Here is a 19974-nt window from a genome sequence, read left to right on the forward strand (position 1 = left end):
TCACTACAGTATTTAAAGGGATAGTTTCCCCACAAATGCAAATTCTGTCATAATTTACTCACCCTCAAGTCATTTAAAACCTATATGACTTTCATTTTTCTGTACAGCTCAATAGTAGATATTCTAAAGAATTTTTTAACTGAAATTCATGACTTCATATAATGAAAGTCCAACATAATTGGACCCCCCTTTGGTGGAGACGCATTTGGAGTCTCATACGGACAAAAAAACACTGAGACACTTTTTCAGAATATTTTTTTATGTGCCACAGAAAAAATAAAGCCATACAGATTTGGAACGACACTAGAGTAAGTAAATGATGACAGAATTTTCAAATTCTGCCATGGTGCTTAGCTCTCCAGTTGTTTTAATGTTTTTGTTAGTTTTTCCTGTCTTTTGTTTATCAAATACAATCAGTTTCACCAGGGCTGAACTGCTGAACATTCGGCAAAACACACCACGCAATCTTCTACTGGTTTTCAATTATTCGGATGTTTAGCTGAACACTGTAGTTGGCGGAACTGCGGTGATGATCAAAAGCTTTAGGAAGTGCAAATGGGGGAAGCGAGCCAGCGTGCTCGTGAAGCTCAGACAGCGCGGATTTCGAACGGCACTACCTAGCTTACATCTGGCGGATCTCTGCTCTCTAACCAACAAAACAGACAAACTTCTTCTGCTCTCCCGGAAAAGTAATGCTGCTCTGTGTTTCACTGAAACCTGGCTGAATCATGCCATTCCGGACAGCGGGTTAAGTCTGCTGGGCTTCCAGCTGTTCAGAGCGTATTGTGACGCAGAATCAGCGGGGAAATCGCGTGGCGGCGGGACATGATTCTACATCAATTAAAGGTGGTGTACAGATGTAACAGCATTGAAGAAGTTGTGCTGTCCCGATCTAGAAGCGCTCTTCATCAGCTGTAAGCCTTTCTACTCACTGCAGGAGTTTTCCTAGTTCATTCTCATAAGTGTCTACATTCCACCACAAGCGCACGTGAGCTCGGCTTTGCAAAAACTCGCAGATCAGATCACAGACAACAACACCTGGACTTTGTTATAATCATTCTAGGTGACTTTAATAAAGCAAATCTCTCCCGTGAACTGGCAGAATACAGACAGCACGTTACATGTCCCACCGGAGACAGTAATATATTGGATCACTGTTACATCACAATAAAGGATGCATATCGCTCTGTCCCATGGGCAGCTTTGGGGCTTTCCAAACACTGTTTGGTTCATCTTATACCAACCTACCCACCTGCACTTCAGGTCAGCGAAGATGATGTGCATCAGGTCTTCCAGAAGCAGAAAAGACGGAAAGCACCAGGCCCAGACGGTGTCACACCAGCCTGTCTGAAAACTTGTGCTGGCCCACATCTTTTCACAGACCTTCAACAGATCACTGGAGTTGTGTGATGTCCCTGCCTGCTTCAAATGCTCCACCATAATCTCCTTCCCAAAGAAACCCAAGATAACCGGACTTAATGACTACAGATCTGTTGCTTTAACTTCATGAAATCATTTGAAAGACTGGTGTTGGCTTATCTGAAGGACATCACTGGACCCTTACTGGACCCCCTGCAGTTTGCTTACTGAGCAAACAGGTCCATGGATGATGCAGTCGACATGGGACTGCACTTCATCCTGCAGCATCTGGACAAAACAGGGACTTATGCAAGGATCCTGTTTGTGGACTTCAGTTCGGCCTTCAATACCTTCATACCAACACTCCTCCAGACCAAACTAACCCAGCTCTCGGTCCCTAGCTCTATCTGTCAGTGGATCACCAGCCTTCTGACAGATAGGCAACATCTAGAAATAATTGCTAGAAAGCCGCACCATCAGCACTGGCGCACCCCAGGGATGTGTACTCTCGCCACAGCTCTTCTCTCTGTACACAGATGACTGCACCTCTACTGACCCCTCTGTCAAACTCCTTAAGTTTGCAGACGACACCACACTTATCGGCGTCATCCAGTATGGTGACGAGTCTTTACAGACAAGAGGTTGAGCGGCTGTCTGTCTGGTGCAGTCTGAACAATCTGGAGCTGAACACGCTCAAAACAGTGGAGATGATCGTGGACTTCAGCAGAAACCCCTCTGCACACACCCCCTCACCATCATGGACAGCACTGTAACAACAGTGGAGTCAGTCAGGTTCCTGGGCACCACCATCTCTCTGGACCTGAAGTGGGACATTCACATTGACTCCATTGTCAAGTAGGCCCAGCAGAGGCTGTACTTCTTTCACCAGCTGAGGAAGTTTGCACTTCAATAACTGTCTGGTTCAGCTCGGCTACCAATACTGACCTTAAAGGATGGCAGCGGTTAGTCCGGACTGCTGAGCGAATCACTGGTACAACCCTCCCCACCCTCCAAGAACTGTACTCATCCAGAGTGAGCAAAAGGGCTGGCAAAATCATTCTGGACCCCTTACACCCAGCACACTTCCTCTTCGAACTGCTGCCATCTGGTTGGCACTACAGAGCACTGAGCACCAAAACAGTCAGACATAGGAAAAGCTTCTTCCCTCAGGCCATCTACCTCACAAACAGTTAAATGTCTCCCCCACTGTGCAATAAAACATGTGCAATACCCACTATCCATACCTATATTTATTTTACATATGTTCTTGATTTAACATATATTACATCTATCCAAATTCCCTTGCATAATAGGGTCTTTCGCACCGCGGGAACCTTTTCATAGTACCAGAACTAATTGTGGAACTACCCACTTTTTGTCTTTTTCGCACCGCCGGAACTGGGTGTGATTTTAGTACCGGACTGCCTTTTTCGAGAACCAAATTAGCTCCTACTCCGGAGCAGGGTCTAACCAGCACAACTGGTACTAATCGTGACGTAAGTAGACACTGATTGGCCAAACACGTATGAAAACGCCCTCACCCGCCATGATTTAAAACGCTGTGTAAACATAGTGTCAACTTATTTCGCAAGTATGGAGAACAGCGATAGATGGATGGACGCTGAAGTGCAGGCACTTGTAGCAAATGTAGCACTGCCAGTTGTCGTTGGAGATTCTTAGCCCTCCTTTACGTATACATCGAAATTCCATGTCCATTATTGTGAAACCTGCGAGACACAACAAAAACACAGCTCCGATCACAGCATCCTCCATCCTCCTGTTGTTAACGTTGTTTTTCTTTGTTTCTGTTGTTGAACACCACGCACAAATGACGTCGCTGTCGACCGGCTAACGTCACTTCTTAGTACATACTCTCGGTGCGAATGCAACCCTTTAAATGGTACTGGGAAATAGTTCACGCAAAATCGTCCCAGTACTTTAGTACTGTACATTTAGTTCTGGAACTAAAGGGGTGCGAAAGGCCCTAATTTGTATATAGCACACCTGTACATACAATTATTGTCTATTGACTTGTTGTCTATTGTGTATTGTTTTTTGTGTATTTATTTTTAATCACTTGTTTATTTTGTTATCTGTGTTTTGTCACTTGTCATCTGTGCACTGGAAGCCTCTGTGACCAAGACAAATTCCTAGTGTGTGTAAGCACACTTGGCAGTAAAGCTCTTTCTGATTCTGATTTATCGATTTATTTATTTATTTATTTATTTTTGTTTTTTTAGTTAATTTCAATTTGGGAAACTTACTTTTTACTTACTTCATTGTTATTTTAGAAGCAATTCAGTAGAAGCAGTCGAGTAGCAGAAGAGGACCGTGGTAAACACATGCTCAAGTCATATTTGTTCTCGTGCGTATCGCTTGGCTTTGCAGTTTTGGTTTAATATGTAGTAAGGCGTGGCCAAAGCCAGGTATAATTTACCTTGTTTGCAAGTACTTGTTAGAAGAAGCAGTTGAGTAGCAGAAGAAGACAGCAGTCTGTAAGTGTTTTGTATCTTTTCTCATTAGATTTTAGCACAGTTGTCATTGCTAGGACACATTGTTTTGTTTACTGTGTTTACCGTGGTAAACAAGTGCTCAAGTCGCATTTGTTCTCGTGCGTATCGCGTGGCTTTGCAATTTCGGTTTAATAAGTAGTAAGGCATGGCCAGCTGTATTCAATTATGTGGAATCAGGAAGGTATATATTTGCTCAGTACACCGCGGCAGCGGTCACGGCAGCCCTCCTGTGAATATCCTCCTTGTGTGAAGACCGACGAGTGTAAAGACCATCGACTCTACCTGCGCGACTCCACTGAACAAGGACACCGACAAGGCACCTGAGTATTTCTTATTTTCCCTTTCTTTACTTTTTTGTATAACTTGTTCTCATCTACTTGTTCTAGTTAATTGTACTCAATATGTGCTTCCAAATCTCTACTATGACTACTAACACTTGTAAATCACGCACTGTACGTTGGAGGCAACGCAATCCCCTAATAATCTGCGAACTGTCCCTATGTCCCCTCTACTACTTTACTCTCTATTCCAATTGGTCTCTGGAACTGCCAGTCTGCTTTAAACAAAGCAGACTTTCTTTTATCTATTTCTACTCATTCAAGTCTCAGCCTCATGGCCCTAACTGAGACTTGGATCAATCCTGAGGACACTGCCACTTCTGCAGCCCTCTTCACTAATTTCACTTTTTCCCACACGCCATGCCCGGTTGGGAGGGGTGGAGGGATGGGTCTACTTATTTCAAAAGAATGGAAATTTGATAGTCTACCATCTCTTACTGGCAACAGTTCATTTGAAGCATACGCAATTACAATTACCCACTCTGTTACAATCCATTTTGTAGTTATTTATTGTCCCCCAGGTCAACTGGGTAACTTCTTAGATGAGTTTGGATGTGTTACTCTCAAAATTCCCTGAGGACGGTACTCCTCTGGTACTACTCGGGGACTTCAACATACACCTAGATACACCACAGGCTGCTGACTTCAACACTCTGCTTGCCTCATTTGACCTCATGTCTACTACAGCTACTCACAAATCAGGTAACCAATTGGACCTTATCTACACATGCTACTGCTCAACAGACAACACTTTAGTTATGCCGTTGCACACCTCAGACCACTTCCTCATCACTTCTAACCTCACACTGACTCCGGACACAATGCACACTCCTCCACAGGTCACCTTTTGGCGTAATCTACGCTCATTCTCTCCCACTCGCCTATCCTCTATGATTTCATCCTCACTTCCTCCACCCTTTCAGTTTTCAGCACTGGACACAAACACTGCTACTGACATTCTTTGCTCCACTCTAACATCTTGCTTGACAACCTTTTCCCCCTTTCAACCCGCCTAGATACACCACAGGCTGCTGACTTCAACACTCTGCTTGCCTCATTTGACCTCAAGCCCGTGTCTACTACAGCTACTCACAAATCAGGTAACCAATTGGACCTTATCTACACATGCTACTGCTCAACAGACAACACTTTAGTTATGCCGTTGCACACCTCAGACCACTTCCTCATCACTTCTAACCTCACACTGACTCCGGACACAATGCACACTCCTCCACAGGTCACCTTTTGGCGTAATCTACGCTCGTTCTCTCCCACTCGCCTATCCTCTATGATTTCATCCTCACTTCCTCCACCCTTTTAGTTTTCAGCACTGGACACAAACACTGCTACTGACATTCTTTGCTCCACTCTAACATCTTGCTTAGACAACTTTTTCCCCCTTTCAACCAGACCAGCACGCATCACCTCCTCTGCCCCCTGGCTGTCTGATATTCTCCGGGAACATCGCCCTAGACTCAGGGCTGCAGAGAGGAAGTGGCGCAAATCAAAAAACTCTACTGACCTTATTGTATATCAGTCACTCCTGTCCTCCTTCTCTGCAAGTGTCTCCACTGCTAAAACATCATACTACCACAACAAAATGAACAACTGTTCTGACTCTCGCATGCTTTTCAAAACCTTTTCTTCTATTCTTTGTCCCCCTCCACCCCCTCCTTCATCAACTCATATTGCTGATGACTTTGCAATATTCTTCATAAATAAAACAAGAACCATTAGCGACCAATTCTCCACACCACAAACTGACAAAAACTTCATAACCATAAATACTCATTCTCTCTCCTCCTTCTCTCCACTCTCGGAGGCATACATTTCTAAACTTATCCTTTCCAATCATCCTACTACCTGTCCACTTGATTCTATCCCCACTCACTTCTTTCAGGCCATTTATTCCCGGCTAGTTAGACCCGCGTTCACTCACATTATCAACACCTCTCTTAATTTCCCCAAAAAATTCAAGCAGGCTTGGGTAACCCCAATGCTTAAGAAACCCTCTCTAAATCCAGCACTTTTAGAAAACTACAAAGACAATTGCAAAGACAATTGCAAAGGCAATTGAGTGAGTTGTTTTCAACCATCTCTCTATGTTTCTTGCACAGAACAACCTCATGGACAGCAACCAGTCTGGCGTCAAAAGTGGCCACTCAACTGAGACTGCACTGCTCTCGGTTACTGAAGCCCTGAGACTGGCAAGAGCAGCTTCCAAATCCTCAGTACTCATCTTGCTGGATCTGTCTGCTGCTTTTGACACAGTTCACCACCAGATCCTCCTGTCCACCCTCATGAAGATGGGCATCTCAGGAACCGCACTCCAGGGGTTCAAGTCTTACCTCTCTGGTAGGTCCTTCAGGGTGTCTTGGAGGGGTGAGGTTTCTAAGTCACAACTTCTTGCTACTGGGGTTCCTCAAGGCTCAGTGCTTGGACCACTTCTTTTCTCCATCTACATGTCATCTTTAGGATTCGTCATTCAGAAGCATGGCTTTTCCTATCATTGCTATGCTGATGACACTCAACTCTACTTCTCATTCCAACCAGATGATCCGACAGTAGCTGTTCGCATTGCAGCCTGTCTGACAGACATTTCTGGCTGGATGAAGGATCATCACCTTCAACTCAACCTTGCTAAGACAGAATTGCTCATGATCTCAGCCAACCCAGCACTTCATAACAACCTCTCTATACAGCTAGGTTTGTCAACCATAACTTCTTCCAGCACAGCCAGGAACCTTGGAGTTGTGATGGATGATCAGTTAACCTGTTAACCTGCTCCCCCCCATTTTGGGACTCACATCTGAAAATTACCTACCTAACTTAAAATGGTAACAGTTCCTGACCATAGTTCCTGGTATCTTTGGAAAGAAGACACTTTAGGCTTTACTATCCATCATCCAGAGTTGATAATGCTTAAAAATATAAAAAGTTATAGACACTGAAGTGCCTTGAAATAAATTGTACCACACTGAATGTTTTTTTTTTTAATTTTATGTACAAATACATGCAATCAGTCCTTGAGCAATCCAGAAAAGTAATGGGTTGAAAGGCCATAACTTCTTCCAGCACAGCCAGGAACCTTGGAGTTGTGATGGATGATCAGTTAACCTGTTAACCTGCTCCCCCCCATTTTGGGACTCACATCTGAAAATTACCTACCTAACTTAAAATGGTAACAGTTCCTGACAATAGTTCCTGGTATCTTTGGAAAGAAAACACTTTAGGCTTTACTATCCATCATCCAGAGTTGATAATGCTTAAAAATATAAAAAGTTATAGACACTGAAGTTTCTTGAAATAAATTGTACCACACTGAATGTTTTTTTTTTTAATTTTATGTACAAATACATGCAATCAGTCCTTGAGCAATCCAGAAAAGTAATGGGTTGAAAGGGACATGTCTCATGAGTTTATATTTCAAATTTGAAGAAGATACCATGAAAAATGAGATTCCTGCAGCAATGTTTCTGAGACTATGTCTAGACCCCCCCCCCCCTTAAACCATTAAAAAAAAGAAGATAGAGAAAAAAAAGAATTAGATTTGTATGTCAAGTACATACTCTGATTGCTAGACATACAGCATTCACACTGATTGCTGGTCATACAGTCAGTAATCGCATGCAGATGGCCAGCCATATAGTCAATAGTCACACTCTTATGGTCGTTCATATAGACAGCATTCACACTGATTGCTGGTCATACAGTCAGTAATCACACACTGATGTGTGGTCATACAGATGGTAATCATGTAGATACAGCCACATTCCTCACAAAACACACACACATATCTGAAAAATGTTGAATAGTAAAAAACAAGAATTATTTTTGCAAAAAGCCGATCGCTAAGTTACGTCCCCAACAGATGACAGGTGCGTCACAGCTTACATCACAATCCGTCACAAGAGAACGGCAGAATTAAAAAAACAAGATTCCGCTTATCTTTGACTTTTTTTTAGTGGATGGTCTCATTCTGTTTGTGACATAGTATGCTACAAAAACAAACTTACTCTTTGATGCACGCACACATGCAATTACTCAATATTGTGGAAGAACTGGCATTATCATCACCGTTAGGATCATCTCGCGCTAGTAATAATAATAGCGATCATAACTGTACTACATTGCGTCAGCGTCCGGGTCCTTTGCACCTTCTGGGTCCTAACAATAGGCGTGTGACTAACGCCTGACTAAATAACAACAGCGAATTAACCATTACACACATATACAAAGAACTGTATGAACATATTAATCACTGGCCCTCAGTTTAGTTCAGTACTGCTTACACAAATTTAGCAAATACATTCCTTATAAGCTTTCCATTGAAAAACAGTGATATATCGTCGATGCTTGAGACTTAGACCTTTATAATGATATATAGTTTGTCAAGATTAATTATGTCCCTTTTCATTTAATCTATTCGTAAACATTGACACGTGAAAACAAAGAGCGTTCAGTGCACCGGCGTCCAAGTGCAGGTTATCAGGTTAAGCTTCACAGACCATATTGCTACAACGGCCTGGTCCTGCAGGTTTGCCTTATACAACATTAGGAAGATTAGACCCTTCCTAACAGAGCAGACCGCACAACTCCTTGTCCAAACTCTTGTTCTCTCCAGACTGGACTATTGTAATGCTCTCTTGGCAAGCCTTCCTGCATGTACTATTAAGCCTCTGCAACTGATCCAGAATGCAGCAGCGAGAGTGGTCTTCAACGAGCCGAAGAAAGCTCACGTCACACCTCTCTTCATCAGCTTGCACTGGCTGCCAATATCTGCTTGCATCAAATTCAAGGTACTGATGTTTGCCTACAAGACAACCACTGGCGCTGCACCAATATACCTAAACTCGCTAGTTCAGACCTACGCCCCTTCCAGAAGCTTGCGTTCTGCAAGTGAACAACGCTTTGTGTTGCCATCCCAAAGAGGCACAAAATCACTCTCACAGACCTTTTCCTGGACTGTTCCCAGCTAGTGGAACAACCTGCCTATCTTAATCTGAGCAGCTGAGTCTTTAGCCATTTTCAAAAACCATCTAAAGACACATCTTTTTCACCATCACCTGACCAATTAATACTAGTACTTACCTATTCTATTCTGTTCTATTCGGTCTAATTTATTTATACTGTATATATACAAAACACCTTGCTATGTGCACTGTGCTAGACTAACTGAGACTTGTCACAGCACTTGTATATTGTTGCTCTCTCATTCTGATTGCTTCTACTTTGTAAGTCGCTTTGAATAAAAGCTAAATGACTAAATGTAAATGTAAATTTTAAGTGAAGAGATTGACCTGAAAGTGATGTCAGATTCGTGAATGAATCATTCTTTTGAAATTATTCAAGTTGGTTAAAAAATTGCAAAACTATTACATTGGTTCACAAATTACACTGAAAGATTAATCTACTTTGACTGGAGTAATATTTAATCAGGGCAGGAGTTCCCAAACTTTTTGTCAGCAAACCCTTTAGACATATAATATTTACTTGAAGTACTTACCTTGAGATTTTTAATTTTAGTTAATATTTAAATAATTTGATGATATGTTCACAGTTCTCTGATGTCGGTTAATAACATGACATGCAAGCATGTAAGCAAACAAATAGTTATACTATTTGATTAAATTAATTAGAATAAAATTATTCTAATTATTATAAGTTACAACAATAACATGTATGTCTTAAAATCTTCACTTTCAGGCATTTTTAACATTTCAAATCCTCAAGCTTTAATTTTGGCAGAATACTGGTCAATATTCGAAAATCGTAAATTAGGGTGCATCTACATTTTAGTAATTAAAAGAAAGTTTACTATTTTGAACACGCTGATTCATATAATGATATGACTCATTGATATAGTATGTAACATTAGCCTCGTTTCAAATTAAACTCCACCTACTGTTTCCCTTGGTCATCCTTCGAGAGATCTCCACCAAGATCCTTGTGTAGCAGCAGATCATGATGGCCAGAGGTATCAGGAAGAGGCAAATGAAAGTAAACATATTGTAGATGGTCTCCTGCCAGTGTTTGACAAAGCTCCCTCGAGTGGTGCACTGAGTGAAATTGTCTGGCACCGTGATGGTCACATTGTGAAATAGGAACATCTGTTGGGGAATTCAGCAGGTCAGCATATTACAATCACAACTATATTTTAATACTACTAAATATCTTCAAAATGCCTATTTAGTTCACCCAAAAAAATATGAAAATTCACTTTATATTTATTCACCCTGAGGTCATCAAAGATGCAGATGATTCAGTTTCTTTATTGAAACAGAATAATAATGAGTATAATGACTAATTGTGCCTTTTCTTCCCTGAAATCTAAGTGACCGTTAAATGCTAAATGTTATACGCATCTACAGCCAACTAATCAAGTCAACACTGTCAGCTGTGCAAATCAGATGTGGAATATATTCCCTACAGCAAAAGGCTCAATGTTCTCAGGATCAGTCTTTTGCAGAACATTTCATAAATATTATGATGCCAGACTACATATTCTAACTATGACAAGGAGATTCCCAAATGACAAATGAAGACTGGCAGAGCCAATGGTGACATACAGACTGAAGCCATCTGTCTGTTTACGCCTCAGAAATGAATCACAAAAACAAATGGATAAACAAATGACAACAAAATATCCGCTATGACCCGTTATGACCTTATATCTTTTGCCATATCTGTCTGAAATTACCTAATTTAAGCACAATCTGCTGTCATAACAATGTGTTATACTGTGGAGTTTTGGTGCTTGTAATATACCCTTGTTCTTTTACCTGGCTAACCTGTCATCAGCCTCTTCTAATCTTGGAAGCACACTGATTTTAAATGCTTTTATTCATCAGGAGGAGCAAATAAAGAGGTCTTGGCATTTATTAATTCAACTGCAGAGTGTTTTGAAATCTGCACTCCTCCTCTGATTGAGAATCAACCCTTTATTAACACTCATTCCAGTAATTCCTACTGCTTTAATTTGATCATTTCAGATATTGTAGCTGAAGGTCACAGAGCATTTTCACCAATATTGGGTTTGAGGGTAATTTGAGGCTCATTTAAAGCTGCAGTCTGTAAGTTTTGCCTCTTTGTCGCCATCTCTGTTTAAAACCTGCAATTGCAGTTATTTGCGGAATTATCTTAATTGTGGGTTGTGCACCGGCACGGCTCCAGCGCGGCTGTTATCTGTAATCAGATGCACATTTTAAACTGGGATATAATCTAATTTCAGTCACTTGTGTTTCATAAACATACTTTTTTGAATTACAATCCGCCATCAAATTGATAAATTTGATTATTCCAGCTGCTGTGAGAAAAGGCTATAAACGATCTGCCACCTGCAGCATCCTCACATGTGATATAGTCTGCTACAACTTCTTTATGTTTACAGACGTGATGTAATGACGCAGCGGCATGCTCGAATTTCCCGCAAATTCCTACCAGTACCACTCAAATTTGAAAAAAATATTATAAGCTTATCGTTGTGAATTGGGCTAAGGTAAGGAGATAGTTTTGAACACTGGCTGGTTATATACCTGCTCAAAAATTGATTTCTGATCATTTTTAACGGACTGCAGCTTTAAGAAAACATGTAAAATGTAAAAACATCTGATTGACTTACAAACTGCATAAATTATCTTTTGTGTGTGTGTGTGTTTGTGTAGTGTGTCTCAGTAAGCACCAGTCATTATGTTAAATCTGAGGTGAAATTAAAGGGCTGATGAGAGCATGCACTGTAATTGCTGAACTAATCCAACATCTATGAATTTTACAACAATTTCTAGCTCTGATTCTAATTTTACAACAGGTCTAAGGAGAATACTGAATATGACATAAGTTACTGATTTAAAACATGAGGTTTTCAGTATGATCTGAAAGACAATCTGGCAAGAGAAAAAAAATGTTAAAGTAATACGTTAAAGGGATACTTTAATCCCCTTTACCTTAACTTGTTATATACTTGCTCAAAAATTGATTTCTGATCATTTTTAACGGACTGCAGCTTTAAGAAAACATGTAAAATGTAAAAACATCTGATTGACTTACAAACTGCATAAATTATCTTTTGTGTGTGTGTGTGTTTGTGTAGTGTGTCTCAGTAAGCACCAGTCATTATGTTAAATCTGAGGTGAAATTAAAGGGCTGATGAGAGCATGCACTGTAATTGCTGAACTAATCCAACATCTATGAATTTTACAACAATTTCTAGCTCTGATTCTAATTTTACAACAGGTCTAAGGAGAATACTGAATATGACATAAGTTACTGATTTAAAACATGAGGTTTTCAGTATGATCTGAAAGACAATCTGGCAAGAGAAAAAAAATGTTAAAGTAATACGTTAAAGGGATACTTTAATCCCCTTTACCTTAACTTTACACCCCAAAATGAAAATTATGTCATCATTTACTAACCCTGATATCATTACAAAGCTGTAATGACTTTCTTCTTCTGTGAGAGGCAAAAGGAGACGTATGCATAATGTTCATGCTGCTTTTTTCCATACAGAATTATGAAATGGAATGGTGATTGAGATGATCAAGTTCCAAAAATGACAAGAAATATAACAATAAAATAGCAGTAGCAGTACCATAGCAGTCCATGCAATGATATATGATACATTTGTGTTAGGGACACTAAGGGTTCACTAAGAATGTCTTTTGTGATGATTTCAGTATGCGCACATTCAGATTTGGTGCATTGCGATGTATGTGTAGTATGGCATCAGTGACATGGTGTGAAATGCCATATTATGTAAGTGGGATTGTCAGTGATGATGCATTGCACACATGCATTGATTAGAAAAGAGCAGTTTGGAAAATCTGTTAAATAACTTCTTTTGTATTCCACATAAGAAAGTAAATTAAACTGGTCTGGAACAACATGAGGAGATTTTAATTTTACATTTTAAAAACTGTATAGCACACTTGTCAAATATATTTTCCATTTAAAGTGAACTAATTTTGTGGTTTAAAATTAGATTAAATATGAAAAATATGAATATTTCATGTCTGAGCTCAAAAAGGCAAATCTTTAAACAAGTCTGTTGTTTTCATTTTGATCTCTCTACTTGATTCAGGGTGTTACACCAGACTCTGGGGGCTCTGGTGAATTCGAGCAATGCAGCATACAGAGAGAAGACACAATGAAAAACATGAAAAATCACTCAAGCAGCTCCTCACCTGAGGGACAGAGAGAACAACACTCATCACCCAGGCCACGCTCAGCATTATTTTGTTCTTCTTCTTAGCCTTATTGATGGCCAGAGGGTTGAGAATGGCCGACTGCCTGTCCAGGCTTATGACCACAGTCACAAACGCACAGGAGTACATAGCCACGAGCTTCAGAAACATTAGAAATCTGCAAGCCAGATCCCCCGCCAACCACTGAACCGTGATGTTCCAAGCCGCATCCACTGGCATCACGATGAAAGTCACCAGCAGATCGGCAACGGTGAGGTTCATGATTAAAATTCTTACATGAGATTTGCGCTTGTTGTTGGTGCTGGCAGCCCACAACACAGAGAGGTTGCACACAGCTGACACTGCGCAAAGAGTGAAGGTAATTATCACCCTCACTTTTGCTGCCATGGAAAAAGTGGGCAGCTGCAATGCCGCTTCACCTGTGCTATTGTTACACGTGGGCAAGGTGTAGTCACAGCTACCGTTCAGAGCATCTGCAGTCAGCTGGTGAAACATGATGTTCTCAGATGTTGGAGAGCTGTCATTCATCACTGAAGAGCGAAAGCGTGTGTTTGCTGCATTTGCTCGGCTACCTGCTGCCCAATGAGGCTCACAGAAGATTCATCATGATCTGGGGAGGAGACTGTGATAGTACCTGGAAAAGCTCCTTTAGTTGATAGTACTAGAGTGGGATCTAAAAAAAAAACCGGGCGTTCTAGCAGTTCGATAAAACTCCTAAATAGTTACTTAAGGTGTTTTCAGTGTGTCTAAATAGTTTATGTTTAAAGCAAATCTACAGTCTGTGTAAGATAACCCTCAAGAACTAAACCTACAGAAAATCTTTTGAAACGACCTAAATTCTCCTGACTGATTTGTCTCTTGGCCATTTTCTGTGATGCCACAATCCTCCTAGATGCAATGCAAACGTATAAATTAAATAATATTTCATGATAATTCATGACTTTTTTTCAGTTTAGCCTACTCAAAACATTTACTGCAATTCAAATAGTACAAAAATCTTCAAAGAAATGTTATTTTTAAAGGAGACCTATTATGTCCCTTGTTACAATATGTAATATAAGTCTCAGGTGTCCACAGAATGTGTCTGTGAAGTTTCAGCTCCAAATACGCCACAGATCTTTTATTAGGCCTATATCATTTTGAAAATGCCTATTTTGAGTGGAAGCAGGAACACTGTTATGTCTGTGAAGGTAAACAGCTGGGAAAGAAATCGGGAAATCTGAGTGGGTCGTTTTTTTCACAAGCTTGCAGAGAAAAAAATATATTGGGTTGTTCTTTTTCATGTTTTCTGGGTTGGTAGATGCACCAGGGACACAATTATAGCACTTAAACATGGAAAAAGTCCGATTTGAATGATATGTCACCTTTTTTCCAAATGATAATAGTTCAAACTATCTGTTTGTTTCATGAAACTATTTGTCCCACTTTACCTGATGTCTCACTTTTACTGAACTCACCCTATTTGTGTGACCAGTCAAATGTTCAGATCTGTTTACCATTGAGAATAATTTGCTTGAAAGATAATTTGTGGTTCAGTTTAGAAAACATAGTTAAATATGTTATTTTTGGCCAGTTCATTTAGCATTCCACAGGCACACACTTCAAAAAGATGTATATAATAGAGAAACTGGTTTCACTGACCATGCTGAAAAAAGTTTGTGACCCTACGTAAAACAATCTGAGACCTCCAGCTAGCCTTTAAGAACGTACTTTAATTGAAATGGATTTGAAATAAAGCCAAATGGGGAGTTGGGTGAATGGTTTATCAGGCATGTGTTGTAAAGCATATAATAAATTGTATTTATATTCATTTAAAAAATCTATTTTTATTTCAACTGAACTGATTACTTAATTATTGTGTCATTTAATATATAAATTATATTATCATAATGGGATTAGGCAACGCTAATGTTATTATAGTCTGAAAGTAAATTATTTAATTGTTTTTTTTCTTTGGCCATATGGGACGATTTGCAGCTCCTTTTCACAATTATAACTCTTTAATTAATTGTATAACCATACTTTAATTATAATTGACTCTCTTGAGGCATGATGTGGGCTTTGCATTGCACTTCACTATTATGATGAAGCCCAAAGCATGTCTCAACATTGGCACCCAGAATAATCGCCATAATTGATTATGCAATGAGTACAGCATGCTCTCCTGATTAAAATATATCTTATAAGCATTAGCATGACAGTAATTGATCTCACTGAGGCTTTGTATTAAAGAGAAGGTGTCAGTAATGCTGCTGCAAGGGAAATTAATTTCTTAGTGACCTCAAGGTCTCTCCTACCCACCCAGACCTGGAGACAGGAGAGGATGCTGTGGCAGAAGTCAAGCTCAATTCAGCTTCAGAGGGTGTTGCAGACAGATCTGAGCTCCGGCCCGAGCTGGCCCCATTTTCCTGCTACAGGGAACTGAGCTGTCTGGCACATCAACACTGCGACAAATATGGCTCTCCACTGTCTCCTCTCATTAAATATTGGCATGTATAAACAAACACACAACTCCTCCTTCCCAAACACACTCAGGTATAGACATCCTGTCACCGGGGAGAACAGGAGAACTTATTAAACCCTCTCCACAAGTATAATATGCGCCGCAAACTTGCTTAGAGAGCAATCGCAGCCAGCTGAGAATTTGAATGACAGACTTTTGAACTGCCATCTTCAGAATATTGAAAGATTGCCTGCAATAAGAATGGGTGCTTTTGTAAACTGGAAATATTGTATAGGTGGTCTACTAGCCTTCATTCTGATTCTTATTTCCTATACAGTATAACGCTCTTCTTGCCCTCATTCAGAGAGGGCAGAGAAAGTTAATTTCCAGAAATCTCATAAAAGGAAAGTTACCCTTACAGCAATAAAGAGAAGCATAAATTTAAATGAACATTACTTCCCTTCACATTTCGAGACTGCCCCAAGAGATATGCACAACATTTTTGTCTGTTCAAAGAGAAAACTTAATCAATCCGTACATTGTTAATAAAGTACAGAAGAGTCAAGGAAATGTTACAGTACATTTATCCATTTTCACATAGGAACTACTTAGTTTTCACATTCTCTCGAATGTTCTGTCACCTTTGATTTTTATACAATGGTTAGTTAGTTTGGTCCTTGAAACTGCACTCTTAAAAATAAAGGTTCTTTGTTAGCATAACTTTTACCATCCATGGAATGTTTCTGTGATGTATCCACTAAAAAGAATACACATGAGACACCACGTTTGTCTTCTAGCCACCACTTTACTTCTTTTCTAACTTCCGCCGAACTGGCGCCCCCAACAAAATCCCAACATTCCTAGCGCTACCGCTACGGAATCTCAATGGTCTCAAATGCCAAATTGTAAGCATTTAATACATCACATTACCCCCCTTTTTAAACAAAGGTACCTTCAGCTTCACCCTAATAATAATCTATACATGGCAACCCACAACTTTACTGTCTGAACCAATAACATAACTGTTACTATTTTTATTTTTATTTTTTTTAAACAACAACATCACAGAACAAAATAAGCATCGCATATATATATGACCATAACAGTCCTATACTGGAGTGCTATCCAAGGGTTTCTTTTTTTTTATTACAAGTCATAGCGTTTTGGTGGTTTTCTTATTCTGGATGAGCAACGTGGACTCTGAGCAACCCCTTCACTGTCCTCTCCGAAAGGCTTCCGTGGTAATGGGTAAGTCTCTGTAATAGCTGCTTGATTCACCGTTAATTTATAGTCCCCACACAGTCTTATGGTTTTGTCCTTTTTCATCACCGGCACAATGGGTGCTGCCCATTCACTGTGTTTTACAGGCGTGATTATTCCAGCCTTCTCCAGCCGGTCCAGTTCCGTGTCAACTTGGGCTTTCATAGAAAAAGGCAGTGGCCGGGATTTACAAAAGCGTGGAGGAATTTCAGGATTCACCAGTATTTTTGCCTTAAGCCCACGGAGTGTGCCTAGTTCATCTTTGAACACCTCCGAGCCTGAATCCAGCACTTCTTCAAGAGACTTTGTTTGATCCATTTGACTGACATGTTTAATTTTTTTCCAGTTTAAGCTGAGCTTTTGTAGCCAATTTCTGCCACACAAAGCTGGCCCCTCCCCTTTTACTACTATTAAGGTTAGCAGTTTACTTTGTTTTTCGTAGCTCACATTAGCTTGAAACTGTCCCAACACAGGCATAATCTCTCCAGTGTACGTTTTAAGCTTGACTCCTGCGACCTCTAGTGGCTCTTCTGAGAACGCAACTTGGAATAGTTTCTCAGATATGATACTCACGGCAGCGCCCGTTTCAATTTCCATCATAATTTCTTTGCCATTTACTTTAAATGTCTCTGTGAATGACTTTTTCCCGTTCTCATCACTTAACAGCGAAAACATGGGCAACTCAGCTTCCTCTGCCTCCACATACTTAGTGTTTTTCTCAGCATAACGTTTACTTTTTCCAGCTTCCATTTTTCCTCTGCAAGCTATTTTGATGTGGCCAGTTTCCCCACAGTTATGGCATTTTGCATCCTTGAAATGACAAACATAAGGGCTGTGATCTTTGCCGTGACACCTATAGCACTTCTTCCCTCTCTGATCGGAATGTCGCGCTGCACGCACATCCACTTTATGAACCACTCCCAGCGCGATTCATGCCCTCTCAGCTGCTGCGTGTCTTTCTCCGCCGTCTCCATACTCAATGCGATCTCAAACGCACGTGCAAACGTCAGATTAGATTCTGACAACAGTCGTCGTTGGCAGGCTTCGTTGCGGATTCCACTCACGAATCGGTCGCACAATGCCTCGTCCAGCGTTGCTCCGAATTCACAACTCACAGCGCACTGTTTTAGCTCATCGACATATTCTGTCACAGTCTCATCAGCTCTTTGATCGCAATGATTAAAACGGAATCTTTCTGCAATCAGCAAAGGCTTTGGCTCAAAATGATTCTTTAAAGTGTCCACAATGTCTTTGTAAGACTTATCTTTCGGCTTCTCTGGTTGTACCAAGTTCCTCAGTAAACCGTAGGTAGTTGCTCCCATCACACTCAACAGGGTCGCAACCTGCTTCTCCTGGCTTATGTCGTTCGCCTCAAAGAACTGCTCCAGCCGTTCAATATAAGCCGACCACGACTCTGCTTTTGGAACAAACTCGCTTATATTTCCAATAAGCGCCATAATTTGAATAAAACTTTTATCCTCGTCGCCAATTTTTCTGTGATGTATCCACTAAAAAGAATACACATGAGACAGCATGTTTGTCTTCTAGCCACCACTTTACTTCTTTTCTAACTTCCGCTGAACTGGCGCCCCCAACAAAATCCCAACATTCCTAGCGCTACTGCTACGGAATCTCAATGGTCTCAAATGCCAAATTGTAAGCATTTAATACATTACAGTTTCCATTCCACAAAAGGTTATTTATAGTCAATAAAAGTTCTTTAGATTTTCTTTAGACACTAAGAATAAAAACACTGAAATATTTGTTGGGGAAACAAAAATGGTTCTTCTGTGGCTGCGAAACGCCCCTTTTGCAACTTTTATTTTTAAAAGTGTATTTGATCAAATAAGGTTCCAAGATTGCTGATATAAAAGTCCAAAAGCATTGGGAGTTTGTGCATTATTGGTAGGAATATTCAGTGATTCCTTTTGCAGTTATGTTTACCTGTGAGATTGGTTTGGGTGGACCTTCATGTTTACTGTCTTAACAAGTGAATCACTGAATCATTCATTTGACTGCTTCGTTTTGGGTCGTTCACGATCAAAATCAGTTGTTTCAACGGATCCTAGAAAGTGACTATGTGACTATGTTAGTGACTATGACTAGTGACTATGTTTAAAAACTATTTTCATAGTAGGCACAAAAACAGACACACCTTTAAAAAAATTTAATTCAACTCTTGCTTATAAATGTTGTTTAATGTCTGCGTCCTTGTTAACTTCTCAGAAACAACTTTCTTTTAATCAAGTAATCTTTTGTATTAGGAACGTCACGGTTACGTATGTAACCCTCGTTCCCTGAAGGAGGGAACGGAGACGTCACATCGGAGGGATCCTGAACCCACAACGCACTCTTTCTCGTGCAATATTGATTTATATACGAATATATGCACTTATGTATGCTTGCATAGACTGTGTGGTTCAAATTTAAGAAATTAACCTTTAAAAGCAAACAAACCAGAGTGTGCAGAGGGTCACACACACACACACACACACAGAAACACTTGTGCGCATACAGATTTCATTCTCATTTACTCATTAGAATTTGACAGACTGAGTCTTTAATGGTATGTTTCAACAATTTTCTGAAAGGAGGTTGAAGGTTCATCCAACTCCATTATTGTAGTAAAGGTCATTTCACTGTCTAATATTGTGGTTTGTCCCTTGCACTGAAAAAAAGGCTTATTACTTGTCTGCATAATAAGCATGCATGAACAAAGAGCAAGAGTCTTTCATAACCTCAAAGGTGATATATATTCTAGAATATATTTGTACCATATTGGACTTCTATGTGTTTCTGCTTATATTTTAGTCAAGTGTAAATTCATGTTACTGTTCCTTTTCATGTTTATATGGTTT

General features: G+C 40.1%; 1 protein-coding gene across 1 annotated transcript in view; it reads right to left on the reverse strand.

Annotated features, from left to right (window-relative positions):
- Positions 1-2427: 2427 nt before the first annotated feature.
- LOC107556254 (227 kDa spindle- and centromere-associated protein-like) overlaps positions 2428-19974 on the reverse strand; it is a 52796-nt gene continuing 35249 nt past the window's right edge. Inside the window, exons 9-11 of the mRNA XM_016239319.1 lie at positions 18403-18409; positions 2646-2675; positions 2428-2534 (exon numbers count right to left, since the gene is read on the reverse strand). Coding sequence (XP_016094805.1) covers positions 2428-2534; positions 2646-2675; positions 18403-18409 — 144 coding nt within the window. The remainder of the gene's footprint in view (positions 2535-2645; positions 2676-18402; positions 18410-19974) is intronic.

This window comes from Sinocyclocheilus grahami, unplaced genomic scaffold, assembly GCF_001515645.1.
Source record: "Sinocyclocheilus grahami isolate Dianchi unplaced genomic scaffold, SAMN03320097.WGS_v1.1 scaffold562.1, whole genome shotgun sequence".
NCBI classification, from domain to species: domain Eukaryota; kingdom Metazoa; phylum Chordata; class Actinopteri; order Cypriniformes; family Cyprinidae; genus Sinocyclocheilus; species Sinocyclocheilus grahami.